This window comes from Pholcus phalangioides, unplaced genomic scaffold (genome assembly GCF_987345545.1).
Source record: "Pholcus phalangioides strain wild (caught in Gottingen) unplaced genomic scaffold, Ppha-v1.0 ptg000018l_1, whole genome shotgun sequence".
In the NCBI taxonomy this organism is placed as follows: domain Eukaryota; kingdom Metazoa; phylum Arthropoda; class Arachnida; order Araneae; family Pholcidae; genus Pholcus; species Pholcus phalangioides.
In genome coordinates this window covers 18,861,764-18,881,797 of record NW_028301611.1, presented here as the reverse complement: position 1 = coordinate 18,881,797, position 20,034 = coordinate 18,861,764, and the positions used below count along the sequence as shown (strand labels likewise).

Sequence of the window (20,034 nt, the reverse complement as noted above, 5' to 3'; positions counted from 1 at the left end):
TAAAAACAGTTTTTGAGAAATTGAGGGGTAATTCCCAGGTTGAGCACCATTTGGAAATAATGTTAAGGTTGTGTTGGAGAGATTCTTGGTCAGAAAGATTGAACGCTGTTTTATAGATGACACAATCATCAGCGAAGAGTCTAATGCGGCAGTTTATGGAGTCGGGACATTGGATGACTTCGCCTAATTTTTCGCATAATGAGGCCAAAGATTCTGTCTCAGTACACATTGATACAGCTTGGCCATTGCGACAAAAACCAATCTAACATCTCTATGGACACTGGCTATTTTTCAAGTCTCATAGAAGTTAATTCCACGAGTTGATTCCATCCATTAGAAGTTAAATCCACGCTACTACTAAACCACACATGAATCTCGTCCATATTCCTCTGCGAAACTTCTAACGAATTGGCACATGTTGGAATGGTGCGTATATGTGTTATATGTTTCTGTGTCTGCCATCTGCCATCGATTTTTCTAACTATGAGTGAATTGTAATGATTCAATAATTTTAAGCGTTGTAGACCCGTTGCTCTCTGTGGCGAGACTTTTCTACGGGTAGATACTGCCAGGGACGCAACTAGTGGGGAGCAGGTGGGCCTCGTGCCCCGGGCGCTGGGCCAGAGGGGGCGCGAATTTCATTCTCAAGCCTTACCTTCAACATTACAAGGGGGCGCCAAAATGCGCACTTGCCCCGGGTGATCAAGCATCTAGTTGCGGCCCTGGATACTGTCGTGCGTGCAATATCCCTAATTTTTCTTTGTCATTCTTATTATAAACTTCTCTTTTAAACTTTCTTCATATGCAGACACTCGCAAGCTTCACGTCATTACACGGAATCGAATTTAGATGTACTAAGACGATGAAGTATCGAGATGTACTAGACTGTGCAGTATGACCAAACCCTATGGAAAATGTTTTGGGACTCTGTTCTATTACAAAGTTGGGAGAAGCAAATCTTTCGACGCTCCATTACCTTCGGGAACTTGGGCATATCCTATGAGGATGTGAAACATTCTAAAGAGAAAGCGTGTTTTTTCCTAGCGCAAGTACATCAAGAAAAGATATTAATGGCGGATATTAATGCCGATATGAACTCTGAAACAAAAGTCAACATGGTCTCTGGCGGGAATCGATCGAACCCCGATACACTTCCGAACCCGGCAAAAACACTATCAATACAGTTTGGGGACATACGGTTTTTCTATTACCTTATAACACTTACAGCAGCGGGACGCGTTTAAGTTAAGACTTTGCAGCCTCTCCTGCAAATGATCCACAGGTAGTGACTATAGAGAGAGAGAGAGAAAGATGGGTTTTTTTTCCTGAGCTTTTTAAATACATCAGTAAGCGATATAAATGCTTCAGTGAACCCGGGAAAACAAACTCCGAGTTTTTGTTAAACTTTTATGATATCATATTTAAGCAGAGTCACAACTACTATCACTATATTACTGTACTTACTATACATGCATCTGGTAAAATTTCTTTGGGGAATTTCTAACGCATTCATAAGTGCATTTCAGAACGTATGGTGAGCATATGTTGCTGCCAAAGCCCAAAGTTGACCACTTCGCGAAGCTGCCAGCCCAGTTGACCCTGATAATGTCCGAAATTTGAGGCTTTCGCCGTGGCTCTATAGGGGTCGTTCAAGTATTAAGAAAGCAAATTTTTAGCTATTTTTGACCCCCCCCCCTTGTCAGGAAAAGTCAGCAAAACGCTGACCCCCTCCCCCCACCGTCAGCAAAATTTCGTCATCAGCTCTGCCCCTCTGAATCCTAACTCCTATTTTCATAAGGGGTGGTTGATGACGTAAGCATTATACAAACCCCCCCCCCCTTGCCCCCCTTGTCATCAAAAGTCATCAAATCGGAAACCCCCTCCCCCCCATCGATGACGACGTAATACTTGAACGTCCCCATATATCGATCCCTATACATCCTTATACCGATCGTTATGATTCGAGATCATCGTCGGTTTGGCGTATTTTTTTGTGATAATTATGACAATTTACTTTATAATTAGCCATAGCTAACCATAATAATTGTTGTTAACTATGGCAACCCTAACGATCAAAGGAATCTGAATATCGATGTCTTAGTGATCCATATATAGCGATTGACATACAGGGGCCGACAGAAGCCCGGCGAAAGTCTGAATTTCGGACATTTGCCGAGTCAACTTGGCTGGTTACTTCGCGAAGTGGCCAACTTCGGGCTTTGGCAGTAACATATACACGGGCCCTAATTCATTGATGATGGCCGAATCGTGCATGTTTCGTGTTCGAGAAGTGATGCCATCTGTCTCCCATCGTAGAAGTGAAAGTGGCAGCTTCTTCAGATGGCTGAATTTTCGAGGAGAGTGAGACTGTGTGTTGTCGAAAGTGTTCCACTGTTCTGAAATTTTTTTTGTCACGTCACTTCAGAATACGTAAGAAATATGGCAACACCAGAACTACACGAAATAAGCATAACTCTGAAAATAAAAATATGTTAGAGCGAAGCAAACATACACACCTACACAACACGCTCCTGCATGTAACCAATTCGTTAGAAATTACCCAGAAGAGTATTTACGAGGTACATGTGCGGTAAGTAGTGGTAGTGTCCTGGAAGGGAATACCATAGATCCCTCAAAAAAGCGTGGCCCAACACTGAACTTTTCACTCTGATCCAAGTGGTCATTGCTCTAATGTTGAGCGAAACGTGTTTTAATATTTGTTCCATATACAGTTAACGGTCCACCCTCATAACATCACTACTACTACTACTACTGAACCAGACATGCACCCCGTCCATATTCCTCTGCGGAACTTCTAAGGAATCGGTACGTGTTGGAATGTGTGTGTATGTATAGTGAACTTTCCATGAAGTTTCTGTGTAATGCTTGTTATATGTAGTGCTGCCATCTGAAATCAATTTTCTAAACTATGAGTTTTTTTTCAACTCATAGCGAGTGAAGTGTAATAAATGAATAATCGTAACGTTGTGTAGGCATGTTACAATTATTCATTCATTACACATAACATCACTGCAGAATATACACACAACAGCAAGAAAGCAGTAATGTTTATGCAACCAAAGATACGCGTTGCCGTTGAGCCACGATTTAAAATTCCATCGTCGATTCAATACGAAAAACACCGGTAAACAGTTTCCGGCATCACTTTTGATACAGTGGAAAGAAAAAGTTTAGCCATCACCGAAATTTTGGCAAAGTAGTCGGTTCAAGTTTAGGTTCGATTGTATTAAGAGATGGTATGTTTTTGGCCCGGAATATACTGAGAAATTGAATTTTCTGAATGTTATGGCGATATTAATATTTGGAAAGAAAAGTAATTTGTCGCTTCCGGTAATCGAACCTGGATCCCTATGCATACAGGGCAAGTGCGCTAACAAATACACGGCATAACATCCAGATTTCTCAGCATAGAATATTCAGAATAGAGAGATATAGATGGCTTTTTTCTCAGCCAGAGATATCAAGGAAATAGTTATTTTCCGGATATTATGCTGAGGTGAGCTCGGAAAGAAAAGTCATCTCGTCTCCGCCGGGACTCGAACCCAGGCCTCTTGCATACCGGGCAAGCATGCTACCATCTACACCACTGGAGACACATGAATCTGCCTTCCTAATTTCACGCACTGTGTCGTGAGGCGCTGAAGTACAGGCATTGGTAGCCTCTCTTAACTTCAGGAAATGGCCCCCGGGTGGCCATGTGTCTCCAGTGTCATATTTCGGGCCGAAAACACACACACATACCATCTCTTAATACAAAAAAAACGCCAACTGCGGCGAAAATTGCTGTAGTTAAAGGAAGCTGCTATGTCTCCACTCCCCGCTTCACGCTACTAATGCGTGTTCTAAGGAATTGAAAAGTGTGTGCCTCTGGTGAATTGGTCAGCTCGGTATGCAAGGGGACCCGGGTTCCATTCCCGGGGAGACAAATCACTATTCGTACCAAATATTAGTTTTGGCATAACATCAAGAAAATTCAATTTCTCAGTAAAAGTTCGATTGTCCATTTTGAGGAACATCTCGAGTGCATCTTATTAAAACAAAAATGAAGTTGAAGATTTTCGCCAGCAAAAACACACAGAAAAAAAAAAAAGAAGTATTTCTATATAAACTGATTCACAAGACGACGATGATCGTATCAGTTACTAGAATCGAGTAAACAACCCGATCAGAAGAACTGCCAAAAAACACAAACAGAAAGAAAAGGACTGATGCGACTCGACCTTTGACCGCGAGATGACCGAGCAAGGTCAAACGCCCGCAACACATGCCTCTTCTGTGTTGGAAATGACGTGACCATAATAATAATAATAATAATAATTTTATAGTGAAGATTCTGTATATGAATTGACGTCTCCCTATATGCAGGGTGATGAAACTCTAGGCAAGGCGTCGGCAAACTGCGGCCCTTCATGCACGTAACTCGAGTGGAATTTAACTGAGCCTTCGGTCACACACAATTTGTCTTGAACTTTTTCTTCATGCAAGGCTGGCCTTAACTGACGCGGGGAGTACCAGGCAAGAGGTGTCGACAATTTCGGGGTCTCAGAAATGATTTGAGGTCCTTTTAGACCCCGATATTACAGATTTTGTTGAAGAGGGTCTTCCAAAAAAATCATGCAATATTATTGAATGTATAGAATACTGCAACTACTTAACTGTACATGTACCTCGTACACATTCCTCTACGGAATTTCTAACGAATTGGTAAATTCCGAAATGGGTGTATACGTGTTGAAGTTCGTTTCTGTGTAATGCGGCCATCTGCCATCAATTTTTCTAACTGTGATTGAAGTTTAATGATTGAATAATTGTACTATTGTGTAGACCTGTTGCTCTCTGACGCTAGACTTTTCAACGAAGAGAGATCGAATATTCAGTATAGAATATTCAGTATAGAATATTCAGAACATTCAGTATAGAATATTCAGTATAGAATATTCAGTATAGAATATTCAGTATAGAATATTCAGTATAGAATATTCAGTATAGAATATTCAGTATAGAATATTCAGAACATTCAGTATAGAATATTCAGAACATTCAGTATAGAATATTCAGTATAGAATATTCAGAACATTCAGTATAGAATATTCAGAACATTCAGTATAGAATATTCAGAATATTCAGTATAGAATATTCAGAACATTCAGTATAGAATATTCAGAACATTCAGTATAGAATATTCAGTATAGAATATTCAGAACATTCAGTATAGAATATTCAGAACATTCAGTATAGAATATTCAGAACATTCAGTATAGAATATTCAGAACATTCAGTATAGAATATTCAGTATAGAATATTCAGAACATTCAGTATAGAATATTCAGAACATTCAGTATAGAATATTCAGAACATTCAGTATAGAATATTCAGAACATTCAGTATAGAATATTCAGAACATTCAGTATAGAATATTCAGAACATTCAGTATAGAATACGGGAAAAGAAATTTCTGACAAAAAATATGAACACGCAATAAATGTAAATAAAAACCAAATTTAATGTAAATTTCAAATTGATAAAAATTGGAAATTGAAGTCAATTTTAAATTAATGAAAGAGATAATCGCGAAATTAATGAAAATTAGTATCTTATGAAAGAAATAATTGAAGAAAATTCAGAATTAGTGAAAGAAATTTAACTCCAGAATTGATTAAAATTCAGAATAAATGAAAGAAATAGTCAAAGAATTGATTCAGTATAAATAATACCGGAATTAATGAAAAAAATAATTCCAGTACGAATGGAAACTGAGTATTAACGAGAGTGTGGCAACAGGCGCGAACCAGCACCTCCGCAGTCTGCTTGTGACGTCAGTAAGTAGTTCATTTTCCCTCAGAATATTCAGGGAAAAAATTCCGTGCTCGAGCCAGTATCATCGTTGTGAGGAAAATAAATGATCACCGCACAGTCAAATTGGTGGTGTGACAATAGCAAAAATTTCACTTCTTTTGTGGTGGTACCGGACAGCACCTCCTAGATATAGAAGAACTCGGAACGGTGCTCGTGAGATCAACAAATAGTCCATTTTCCCTCAGAATATTCTGGGAAAAAAAATTCCCCGCTCGTGCCAGTATCAACGTTGAGAGGAAAAGAAATGATCGGGCTCAGAATTGGCGATTTCTATGCCCCACATCCAATCACTATGCGGTATTTGTGAGTCAATCAGGAAGATTCTACGCCAAAATAAGAAGAAACGAAATACGATGCCGTGTTTCAAAATGTGGCAAACATGCTAGGTAGTCTGAATGAACTTTATGGCAAACAGTGCAGAGGCTTTCTATCTCTAGGAGGTGCTGTGAACTCTGCGTGAACTCATGCAAATTTGTATCGCTGACGTTATACTGACGTCATGCTGCTTGTGTAAAAATGCCTAACGAATGTTGTAACTCGAGCTCTGCCTTTTCAGCTAAGACGTGTTCTCATAGTTAACTGTTTTCATTTTTAATAAATATGAAGTTAGGTTACTCTTGAGAGTCTCTTCAATGCTGGGAGGGTCCATGGCGCCCCCACATCCTCAACAAAGCTCCTAGTTTTTTTGATACATTTATTGAAATTCATGGAAGCTTTCCTAATTTCGTTAAGAGGGGGATTTCTGTTCTACGAAGTACAGGTCACCTGCTACTTTGATGCAAACCGCCGAGGCTCGGCAGTACTTCCAGCCGCCTTGTAATGGTTGCCGGAGGCAGTTTGCAGTTTTTTTCGAATCCTGGGGCAAGTTGGGCCATGGCTAGAATAGCATTCGCCCGACTTGGAGGCAACTTCGATTCTTGCATTCAGGGAATTTCCACGGCGATTAGTCAAAGCGCCGGAACGTGTGGAAAAAACACAAAAATTCTCATACCAATGAAGATATATGTTTGAGGGAAAGAAAATTTTCATCAAGAAAAAAAGAATAATTCCGGAAACCGGAAAAGAAGGACAAAAGGACAGTTTTCCGAAAAGCAGGAGGACGTGTGGTAACCCTACACGCACCTAATCGAGACCCTACCGTAATACTTGTTAGCAAATGAATGACTTGGAATTAACGATCGTTTGGATGTGGCTCGTAGAAAAAAAAAGGGGTGCTAAAAAGTTCTAAATTCAAAAATGTACAATACTTAGCAATTTAAGCTCTAAGTGCAAAAGTTTTGCTATTCTTGTTGCTTACGTATGTAATGACAAAATACCGTCTATGTGTGAATGTTTAAAACAATTTTTACGCCTCAAGCCAGAAGAAAACGAATAACAAATATAAACAACGACTAGTTTCAGAACCAATGCTTTCATTATGAGTAAAATAAATAATTTCAAATTTGAATGAAAATTCCAAAATAACAAAAACAAATAATTCAGAATTAATGAAAATATACAAAAATAATAATTTCAGATTTATTACAGAATTAAATTGTTTCAGAAAATAACCTCATCCGGAAATGAAGAAAATTCGGAATCAATAAAGAAATATATTGTTTCGGAATCAATATAAGAAAGAATTTCAGAATAGTTGAAAATTAAGAACTAATACAATGAATTCTTTTCAGAATTAATGAAAATTAATTGGAAATTAATAAAATAAATAATTGCAGAATTGACGAAAATTCAGAAGCAAAATAAATAGTAAATTGAAGAAATAGTTATTTTAAAATTAGTGATAATCAATAATTTATAGCCCCTGATTGTGTCCCAGCCCCGTTAGCCCTTCGTACTAAGCAGGTAATAAAAAATACCATTTTTCATACAGATTTCTCCTGAATACCTCCAGTTTTTCGACGGATTAGATAAATTTGATAATCTTCGTGAAATTAGGGATTTCCAATTACTTCTAATATTTTCATGGCTCGCGTTTTGATGAAATTTAAAAAAAAATGAATTTATGATTTCATTTAAAGAAATGCCCCAGTAAATGAGAACGATGCCCTCACGCTCCGTTTCAATGTTCTCTAGACTCAATTTCATGCCAAAAATCGGCGATTTCAAGATGACACGAGATTAAAAAAGTGTGTTTACGACAAAAAAGCGTAGATTAATGTTATACAATGTCAAAAGTGTTTGTAAATGTTTGCGTGAGATTTCTAGGTCAAAATCTCGTGGGAAAGTCACTGCAATTCACTCTCACTTGGGAGTGGGGATGGTCATCATTTTTCAAGATAGACGTCGACATTGTTAATTGTACTTGAAATCGGGTCGACGAATGATCGACTCGATTTATCGTTATTATATGTTTCCTCATAAAGAATTGAAAATATTTATGGGCAAACGATAACAAGGCATTGAATCACAGAAAAAGTTGACGTCACGTTTCAGTCGATATATATTTCAATTAAAAAAATTCGTTTCTCTCTCTCGCTACAAGTTTTCTGAAATAATGACACCACGTCAGAAACCAACGTTATAACGCATTTCAAGGGACCGAAATTTTGTTCGCTATATCGAATCTAACAAAAGAATGTCCAATGAGAATGACTAAAAAATCTCATTCATTATATAACTGGTGGGTTCGTAGTAAGACGGGTCAACTACAAATGGTGTGCAGACCAGCGCTTCTCAACCTTTCTGAACCCAAGGGCCATTAAAATGTTTGAAAGAATTCGACGGACAAATTACGTCCCATATTACGGGACATTCCTCTCATTTTTAGTTTCGATTTTCTTATTGATTTGTCCTGTTTTTTTTTCCGATGCTTATTTGAATTCGTAATATTTACTAAAATTGTGAATAAAAAAAATTGTCATAACTTATAAAATTATATTATGAAAATTATTGATATAAATTTCCATCTCACATATTTGTCAGGTAATGGAAGTTCATCGTTTTCTCCGTGCATTACTTTTCAATTCCCCCCAATTTCTGGTAGCCCTTCGATTTCAGCAATTTTAACAAAAATTGGTGATTTTGCCAACTTATGGCATCGTTTTTGTTGAGAATTGGCGATGTCCCGTATTTTACCGTATTCGAGATAAAAGTTTTCCGTATTTTTTTTCAATGAGATATGGCTACCTAGTCATTTGAATGTGTGTTTTTTGTGTTGTTGTTTTTTTATCGTGAAATACATTTTGGTTTATTGTGACTTGTAGTAAACCAGTCCTTCAGCAATTTTAGCCGTAATTCGAAAATTTGTCGTAAATTGCATTTTTTTCCCCTAGAATCAATGATATCTCGTATTTAGGAGGGTCATTTCCATATGATGAACCTAAGTACGAATATGAATGCGTATCTTTTCTTTGAACACTTATGGATATTACTAATATCAATAACAACTATTGAATTATTTTCATTCAGAAATAAATTATCAAATCTGAATACGGACCATTTGTGGCATAGTCGCGGACCATAGGATGAGAAACGTGGTGTCCAATGTGACAATTGGTTGTCAAATTGCCACTAGACGATGGAGCCTGAGCCGTATACAGAACGGTTCTCGAATCGGTGCCATATAGCCCCTTGCTGCCCTGAGGTATTTTGACAGGGCCACGGATAAAAATCAATTGGAATGAAAGCCATCGTGAGTGACCAAGGAGCATAGACTTAAGATATAAATAGACCGCGCACGCTATTCATAAAACTTGTCGAACGTGAAGAAAAGATGAGCAGTATTTTCGGGGAAAGAACAGGTTCTGCGCTATTACATTTGGCGCGTTTTCGCAGAAGCTAGGATGTTGCTGTAACGAAATTTGACTCAATTCGATCAAGTTGATGAAAACTTTCCTTCATTTTTTCAATGAATTTCACTCATTTTTATGTGAAATATTTAGGGAGTATCAGATTTGAAAAAATAAATTCTATAAAATAAACAAATATTGGAAAACGGAATTTTTTTATTTTCCATTAAGGGATAATTCTTAATAATTTCTTAACACATGGGTTTTTAAATTTTAATTGAATATATAATATTTGAAGGAAGTGAATATAAACAGTATAAATTTCATGAAATAAATTTTTTTGGCACAGTTTTTAATAGCTTTCTAAATATCTATACACACACAGGAAACAAAATATTGTATACAACAAATATATAATGTTTATGTTACTGTAAATTTGATAAATCCGTAGTGCGCGTTATCTTCAGAAATTATGCACAATAGTTGGTAAATATATGCATAATTACCAATATTTTTAGTAAGTTTGATGAATTTCGTAGCATTTATCACTTTTTACGAATGAATCGAATAATTCTCAAAATGAAGTTAGTAAGTTTGATGAATATGGAAAAAATCCATGCTGAAATATCACTTTATTTCAACAACTTCGTTCTGCCCGTATGAGATGCGTGCACTACACATATTTCGCCATAAAAATTAAATTAATAATAAATGCGAAGATAGAGAGAGATTTTTTTTCATCGGCTTAGTTCATGTTGGCTTTTGCTGTATTTATCAGCATATGCAAACATAACCGATACGAAGAGGGGTAAAAATACTATTATTTTTAGAGGTTGTTATGCATTTTTATGCAAAACTGCAATTGTCCAGGGGGGGGGGGGAGTTTTCCTCACATTCTATTTAAATAGAATATTTTTCATAAATTTATCCTTCTGAAAAGCATATTTTCTTCCAAGTTGAGCAAAACTCGAATGAACTCACCAGCTCGCCAAATCTCGCCAAATCTTGCGGAGACGTATATTTCAGTTAAAACTTCATAAAACTCACAATTTCAATCATTTATTGCCAAAAATTCTATTAAAACATTTAATAATGATTCATGACATTTGAATTTTACCAAAACTTGGAACTTTAATTGAATTAAATCCAAAATGGAGTCGTTAAAAACTGAGATTACGTCAGAAATCCATTGCATCGTCAATTTAATATTCCAATTTTTAATTTATAAGAAGGGAAATAAGCAAAAAAGTATTCCTTTGTGAAAGGATAATGTTCCTCCTTTCCTAAACCGTTCCGAACATCCGAAAGCTGCACACGTGGTGACCATTCTAATGAAAAATAAGACAGCACTTGGAGATCGTCATACGAACAGCCATAAGGAAAGCATTGCCAACGAGATTCCCTGACCAGCCTTTCGACTGGAGTCACGTGACTCCGGATCTTTGCTTCACATTGTAACCCCTCGCGCGCACTCTATAGTATTATTACTCTGTGCCAAGGAGGCCACATAGAACTGTGAAAAAAAAAAAAGATTGATGTGAAAGAATGAAGCTTTCACGTCAGGGGTTCTGAAGGAGAGGTCGATGGACCCCTTGGGAGGTCCGTAAGCTTGAATTAGAAAAGAATTAACTCATTGTTTTAACATCACTATATAAGCTGTCGCAAATTGTTCGTCCAGAAAATATCTCTGCAATCGTTGACTTCGTAACAAGAAGTCAATTTTTTTTTGTAATTTTCAATTACAAAAGTTTTCAAATGACGTGCAGTTACTTAAAAATCTCAAAATGTGTTAAAAGGGTCGGATACGTTAAGAAAAAATAAGTAGAAAAACTAACTTTTTATGTAGATCCCGTATGTTATAACTTCCAATTAATGAAATGTGAACGCGGCTCTGAGAGAATTCATTTACAAAAAAATTCACATTTTTAAATGCAATGTTAACGAGCATATTTTTTACGTTTTCAGTAAATGCCTCCAATGATTGAGGGCGTGGATCACAAATTGCGAAACATGTAAATTAAATTCGAAGCTGTAAAAATTCTGTAAATTGTCAAAATTATTTTTTTAAAAATGTAATTGATATTTAATGAAAACTTTTGAGCCAATGAAAACTTGCCAACACAGTGATAAGTTACCAAAACCATAGTTATTTTATATATTTAATTTCTCGATAAATATATATTGCATTTAATAATATGAAAATTTCTTTCGCAAATGAAGTTTTTAGCACATAGGGACTGTAAAAAGTTGAATTATTTTTCCCATTTATTTTTTCCACTTATATTTTTTCCTCTTGGGGTATTTTCAGTAACCGCACGCCATTTGAAATTTTTTCTGTAATTGAAAGTACGTTTCTCTGAAGTGAATGGTTGCAGAGATATGTGCTGTACAAACAACTTGGAACAGCCTGTATACTGAATATTATTTCGTAAAGGAGTTCATGGCCTCCATTTTATTGGCACAGAGAGGAGGGAGGGGTTCAAGGAACACAAAAGTTTAAGACACCCCCTCCCCGTTGTAAAATGCAATGGAAAAAATGTGATTTTCATAGAATCCACCAGAACTGCCTATGAAATCAGGACTATTTTAACACACAGGGGCCCCTCCGAGTATGCCCCTGGGCCGTCATGTCCATAGGAACGACTACGTCATGAGATCTGGTATAGTCTACAACTATAGGACATGAGACTTGGCTAAGTCTTGTTTCGTTGCGTCGTAATATATTTGCCATATTTCAAAAAAAGACTATTCAGTTCTTTTCAATAAAACAATTGCATACCAAAAAAAAGGAACTCATCAGTGACTGAGCTTTTATAGAGATTTGTCACTTTAGAAAACAGTAGACTTGTACGACGTGATATGACGCGCCGTAGCCGTCACATCACGATTCAAGTTTCATCTCTTGGTTGGAGGACTATACTACGATTTTCGATCATGAAATATTTTTGCCGCACCTTTCGTTGCCGCAACCCTCGTTGTTGATTTTCTGCACACGAAGGCTAATTAGACCGGGACCTACAATTTCATGCCGATTTTGAATGGCAACTTTTTTTCATACTCACCGAGTGGTTGGTGCGCTAATAGCTCGGTGTGGGACTCCTTGCGGTAGCATATTTTTCCTGTGGTGATGTCGCCGTTTCTATCGATCCTTCACGTCAGGAGAGTTTTTGACGAGAACGAACCGGGTATAGAACTCGCAATATGTCTAAGTATCCTTTGGTACCTTAGGCGAGTTCCTTACCGATCTGGACCATTACACCCTATGATTTCCGGAAGTATGTAAATATGTAAACTAGTACTAACAGATAATTACGGGGCCTAGAACATCGATTCTCCCGGAGAACAAGTGATTTTGAGACAGCCTTGCATAGAACACAAGAAGGAAGCTCGCTGAACTCTAGCCCAAGGATTCATAGATCGACCTTATATTTATAATTTTTTCTAATATTTTCTCTCAAATTAAATAAGCAGAAATGATCTCGTCCTTCCGAATGAAAGGAAGGTGATCCTAAATAAGGCACCACGAGAAGCATATAACGTCGAAAGGAGGCCATCATTGACAAAAACATTCACAAACACTGGTGCACAATGTATAAAAGCAGAATATTAACCATCAGAGAGCACTCCAATCACCCACAGATGATGAGCGTAGTAGTCTGCTCAATTACCCTGTGATGATTTGAAATTTTTGTTTTTTTAATGAAATTCTTTAGATGGCGTATAGATGGCAAACGCATGTATAATAATATATTCTAGGTTTTTATTATTATTTCTCTATACTCTGACAGGTTTGCTTGAACTGTATGGGACGGATATGGTGTGTTTTTATAACACTTTTTTTTTCGATTGTATTGAATTTGAAACATCTGAGTCTGAGTGCGGACCATATTTCAAAAATTAAATCTGAGTGAAAGGTAAATTTTTTTTGCTCCCGCAGAGAAAAAAGCGTTTACCGACTTTTCCCGCTTCCAAAGGGTGTTAAACAAAAATTATGTTAATTTCATTCCTTACAAAAAAAAAAAAAGCATAAAATTCCCATTACCTGTATAGGACTCTCCAGGTTGGTACTTGTCGGGATTCCCAGAAATCCTGATCTGGAATCCATTGTTGCCGGGACTCACGGGTGTCGCTATTCCAGGCAAAAGTCTCCGGCATCGCCCCGAGAAAGTATGAGGTAGAAGTCGTGATTCCATGTCCGAATAAAGGGCCAAACACACCCCCGAGAATACGGTAAACAGAAAACACCGAGCGACGAAACACTTCGTCATGTTGACAAAAAAACAAACAAAAAAAAAACACACACACTAAAAAATAAAAGTCGTACTGATCTAACAAAAAAGTTTCACTCGTATCAACCGAACGAATCATCCATGATGCAACGCGTGAAATTTAGAAGAATCTGGTGTGAAATTCACATATGCACACAATTTCTACGCAATTTTTACTCTAACCGAAGAAAAAGAGATTCTGTATTTTGTTTTTGAGGGAGAGAGAACTCTTCCATCCGACGAGAACGAGAAGCAAGATCTAAATCACTATCACGACTTTGAATCGCGTTTGTTTTGAGGAAAAGAGTCCGTCGTCATAAGAATATCATCTCTCCGATTATGACGAAACGCAAATAAAATAAATAGATGATAAACGAAAAATAATCTAGAAGCTCTCTTCTCTTTCTGTTTACTGGTTCCTCACTGCATGTGTTGTAATTTGATCATCTTTTCCGGAACATCTACGAAATTTCATTGCTGTCTGCGATGTACAAAAATGTTCACAGAACCTCTTCTTTAATAATGTCATTTTATGACGCCTGTAGTCCGAGTGTTTGAGGTTATAATTGTATTTTTTTCATTTTGGTGGAATTTCGCAATTTCATGGCATTGTCAGCGTTAAAATTGCAAAATTACGAGCACCTACTGGTCCACAGGCATTGTGAGTAGTCCGCTAAATTAAATCTGTTCTGAACAAAATAATAATTAATTTTCCTAAACATGTTATTATTTTAAAAAGCGATATGGCACAAAGGGGTGCAAAAAGACATAAAAACAATTAGAGCTGCAGTTAAACCTTATGAAATGTTGATTGTTGTGGTCTGCGCCTTTATCGATAAACAACTATAGAGGTTTGAAGAGGCATTCTTTTTGAAATTATATTTTAAGCAAACATCTTGCAAAAGATATTTGCTAACTAAGAAAATATATACTGAATAGTTCTTTTTTTGCTAAGATTCAAACAGCAATTTATTCAAAATGAAGTTTAACTTGATTTCCAGAAGGCATTCGATCGGGTCCAACATGGTAAACTCTTGAAGCGTTTACACGTGATTCAGATTGGGAACAACTTGTTGAATTGAATAGAATCATGGTTGAGAGACATAGGTCACAACGGGGTTATAGTGAACGGGAAAATTTCTGATGGGACAGGTGTGAAGAGCAGAATCCCTCAAGGAAGTGTACTTGGCCCTACACTTTACTCCCCTTTTTATCGATAAACTCGATCAGATTATCGATGGGATTGTGAGCAAATTCGCAGATGACGTGAAACTGATAGGAGTAGTCGTGAATCCAAGCGATAGGGATTGGCGCGATGCGATACGTTACAGACGAACTTGAATATGATTGCAACATGGGATAATGAATTGCCACATGACCTTTAGTGTTGATAAGAGTGCATGCCGCTCATTTCAGTTTAAACAACCCACGTTTCACTTACGAATTTAATGGTGTGATTATTCTGGATGCAACCAGGATCACACTGATTTGGGTATTATTGATGAGCGGCTTAGGTTGCCTGAGCATTGTTCAGCGGTGAACAAAAATATCGAATAAAATGCCCGGTTTCATTCTGTAAAAGGACATTTTGCATTCTCCTAAAGTCATTCTTCCGCTTTTCCGAGATTTAGTTCAACCTGGACTGGGGACCATACCTACAGAGGGCCATAGACTTGTGCAGAGAAGAGCTACCGTGCACTTGTCAACACTAAATGTCATGCTTAATTCATTTGCCCATGCTCCAATCTTGCTTAAGTTGGTCTGGAGTAACTCCTTATCGCTTTGATTCACGACTAACTTCCATTAGCTTCACGTTATTTGCAAATTTGCCAACAATCCCATAGTAACCTGATCGAGTTTAACGATAAAAATTTAAAAACTATGGGGACAAGGACACCTCCTTGAAGAAGTCCACTAGTGACGCCTGTCCAATCAGCGAATTCCCCGTTCACCATGACCGGTTGAGATCCATCTCTTAACCACGATTCTATCCAATTCAGAAAGTTCCCTCCAATCTCATGCGAACGCTTCAAAAGTTTACCATGTTCGACCCGATTGAATGCCTTCTGGAAATAAATATGAACAACATCTATATTATTTGCCCTTACCCAAAGCCTTAGTCACGTGATCACAGAAGCAAAGGAAGTTAGTTACAAATGAATTCTCTTTCCTGAACCCATGCTGATTATCCGACAATAGATTATTCTCGTCTATTCACTTCACCAATTCCTTTTGGATAACAATTTCCAAAATTTCCGAGAGGGAGATCATCAAACTCACTGGATGATAATTGGACACAGCCTCTCTACAACCCTTCTTAAATATTCAGGGGCCAAATTTGCAAGCTCCCACTTCCTTGGGACGATACCCTTAGCACCACCAATCCGGTAAATCTATGCGATTGGCTCCAATAATTCACTAGCACATTCCCTGAGGACCATAGATAGATATCATGGTCCTGTGCTTTGCTTGCACATACATTTTTTAGAAAAAAATTAGGACCTCCACATTGTCTAAAAAGATTAGGTGTCCGCTATTGAAGATTCTGGGTTTTTTTTCTCTTTACCTTGCTGCAGTTTGACCAATAGAATAGAATATCAAATAAATAGGAGAAGGGTGGCTAAAGAGAACGGGAAAATATTTCCGTTCTCTTTAGCTCAGTGTTATTTCCCCCCATATCAAAAATTTTAACAAAGATACCAGTTTCTGAGATTTTTCGCTGGTACTTCAACAACATATCGTTGACATTTATTACCAAATGCCATGAGTGAGTGCGTAAGTGGGTAGGTACACAATTTCGCTGTTCTAATCTTTTTTATAAAAAAAGCTCATTTTGTTACAAGTTTGAGAAAGAAATTTTAGTATTTTTGGATCCGAAATTCTGTTATCGCTATACACAAAAAAAGTGTCCATAAAAGCTCATCTTATATACGTACACTTTTCATTGGACATGAGATACCAGAACCTAATGGCGACCGAACCTCGAAGTGGACCTCTGATCAGCATCCAGAGTCAGTGAAATGTTATCGGTATTAACGTTGAAAATTTTTCTATCGATGAATTTCATCTTGACGACTTTTTATTGAAGAATTTACTACCAATGAATTGCTATCGATGAATTTACCACCGATCACTTGATGTCCACAATTTCCTGCCGATAAATTATTATCGTTGAATGCTTTGACAAATTTTCAATCGATGAATATTTATCGGTAAATTTTCTGTCAATGAATTAATATCCACACGATGGTTTATTATCGATGGTTTTTTTGATCAGTGAATGTGCCCCTTTGACTAATTGTCTATTAATGTCTTCCTTTCCGATGAATTGTTATCGGTGAATTTCCCGTTGAAGAATTACTATCGTTGTTATTTTTGAAGTGAAATTATTATAATTAACAATTTTTTCATTAAATATGAGATTTCAATGTTTCGGAAATACTTTTTTTTTATTCTTAAATATAGAAATCCCATGTAATTATTTCCCATTTGTATCTCATAATATGCGTATCTTCATTATTTCTAATAAAACTTCTTTTAGAAAATTATGGAAATAATTCCCATCAATTCCCTGAAAAAGTGTTTTTACTAATTCACAAAAAATATATTTGTTTCAATAATTCTGAAAATATTTCTTTCAATAATTTTCAAGTAAAAATTTAATTCTAATAATTATTTCAACTGTTATTTTGATAATATTAATTATATTTCATTGTTATTTTTATAATTATTTAATTATTAATTTAATTTAATGATTTTGAAAATACAGTGTTTTTCATTAATTTAGAATTTTTTTTCTTTCAATACAGTAATTCTCTTATTAATTCTTGTTGGACATTAATTCTGAAACTTTTTCATTAATTCTAAAATTATTTCTGCAAATATTAATTTAATAATTCTAAAATTATTTCTGTAAATGTTAATTTAATAATTCTAAAATTATTTCTGCAAATGTTAATTTAATAATTCTAAAATTATTTCTGCAAATGTTAATTTAATAATTCTAAAATTATTTCTGCAAATGTTAATTTAATAATTCTAAAATTATTTCTGCAAATGTTAATTTAATAATTCTAAAATTATTTCTGCAAATGTTAATTTAATAATTCTAAAATTATTTCTGCAAATGTTAATTTAATAATTCTAAAATTATTTCTGCAAATGTTAATTTAATAATTCTAAAATTATTTCTCATTGAATCTGAAAAAAATAATGAACTCTTGAAATCACTTCTTTTAACAATTTTAGAATACTTTTATATTATTCAGTTTTCCCCTCCCCCCCCCAGCGTTTCTATAGATTCTGCAAATATGTAAAATCTTTCTACGGCAGGGCACTGTCAGAAGCTTCGCGTTTCACAAATGACCACGCAGGCTGTATTTTGAAGACCCTTACTGAGGGATAGGCGGATACAAGGAGGCAGGGCGTAGGTGGACTATCGTCTTCCCACCTACAGTTTAAAAATGTGGTTCCCCCACTCTTGATGGTGCGCCTCTACTCCAAAGAGCCTTTATCCGCTTATTTTCTTGGGAATGGGTGATCGTGAATATTTTTTATGTTGCGGATCAGAAAACCTGTATGTTTCATGCTGAAACATTTATGAAAAAATTCTGCGTGAGAATCTCTCGCGATAAAGTGAAACTTCTAGGGGGTCACTCAAGTATTACGTCATCATCGATGGGGGGGGGGGTGGTTTCCGATTTGCTGACAAGGGGGGAGGGGGGTTTGGATAATGTTTACGTCATCAACCACCCTTTGTGAAAATATGAGTTAGGACTCAGAGGGGCAGAGCTGATGACGAAATTTTGCTGACGGGGGGGGGGAGAGGAGGGGGGTAAAAAATGGCTAAAAATTTGCTTACGTAATACTTGAACGGCCTCTAGGTTGTTTTACCCTTAGGCTGCGGAAATGTGTGGGAACGCACACTCCTTCCCACTCCACTCTAACCCAATTTTGTTTCCTTCCAAACTGTGTGCATCGCCCACCATACTAAATGGGACGTTCTGCGATTTCAGCGGCGTCATGGGTGTTAGAGAAAAGTAATAAACTGTCTTTGTCCGACAATAAGCGTCAAAACCATCCTCCCATCCAACTTTATTTTCTTACTCGGCCAAATCTCTATTGACAACCCACGACCACCACAATCCCTCTGCTTCACGAAACTTCATCACACAATCAGTCATTCTACGGAACCGGTTATGAGGAAAAAGAAAGAATTTTCTAGTTTCTGTGATGGGTTTTATTTCTCTCACAAAATTTCACTCTCATGTCACTAAAGAAGTTTCCCTTCAAAAAAATTATCCATGGCACAAACTTTTATTCTGGCTGCTCAGTTGCGTAATCGACGGTCACAGTCACGTGGTGCTTACAGAGCTGATAATATACAAATAAATGTAAGTCGTATAATAATGAGTAAAATTTTAAAAGTTCGAATTTGAGTGCGTCAATTGCATGGTATGTCGTAGTTGCATCTTCGTCTTTGAACCAGTCTAGTTGGACAAGGTTTGCCACCATTTACCGGAAGCTGCTTGACCATCCTCCTCCTCTCCTTCTTGCCGTTCCCGCAGCTCTGCGAACAAGGGCTCCATTCCGACCACTCGGTAGCCATGCAGTCCACTGGCTGCGGTGGATACGGGTCACTCTGCGGCTGCTGTTGCGGCATGAACTTCCTTTTCTTCATCATGGGTGAATGCACGTCGGGTGGCTGTGGCATGAATTTCCTGTTGTTCAGCGTGTCCGGTGGCTGTGACATGATTTTGTTTCTCGGTGCATTTGTGTCCGGGACGTAACTTCTCAGGTGATCCGCGTTAGACATGACTTTTCTCGGTTGCGCCTCCTCCACTCTTGCGTCGTTCGTTGTCCGCATGTTCTTTTCGGGGGGTTGGTAATATGGAAGACGATGCGACTCTGGTTGTAAGATTTTGAATATCATGTTACGCATGTTTTCTTCCTCTGGATAGACCTGGGGTTCGTCTTCATCGATGGATGGCGGTTCAATGACCATATCTGAAAGGAAAAGAATGATAGAGATTGGAATAATATCAAACCTGCTCCAAGAAACAACAATCGTCTAGGTTTTATCTGCATCAAAACATGTTCTTAATTTAGGAGAGTGCGGGGTATTTCATTGATTTGAAAATGTGTCGCAGGTCACTCAACTA

General features: G+C 37.0%; 1 protein-coding gene across 1 annotated transcript in view; it reads right to left on the bottom strand.

Annotated features, from left to right (window-relative positions):
* Positions 1-20,034, bottom strand: part of LOC149071798 (uncharacterized) — a 51,988-nt gene that overhangs the window by 19,095 nt on the left and 12,859 nt on the right. Inside the window, 2 exon segments of the mRNA XM_089248015.1 lie at positions 13,648-13,909; positions 19,320-19,879. Coding sequence (XP_089104141.1) covers positions 13,648-13,909; positions 19,320-19,879 — 822 coding nt within the window.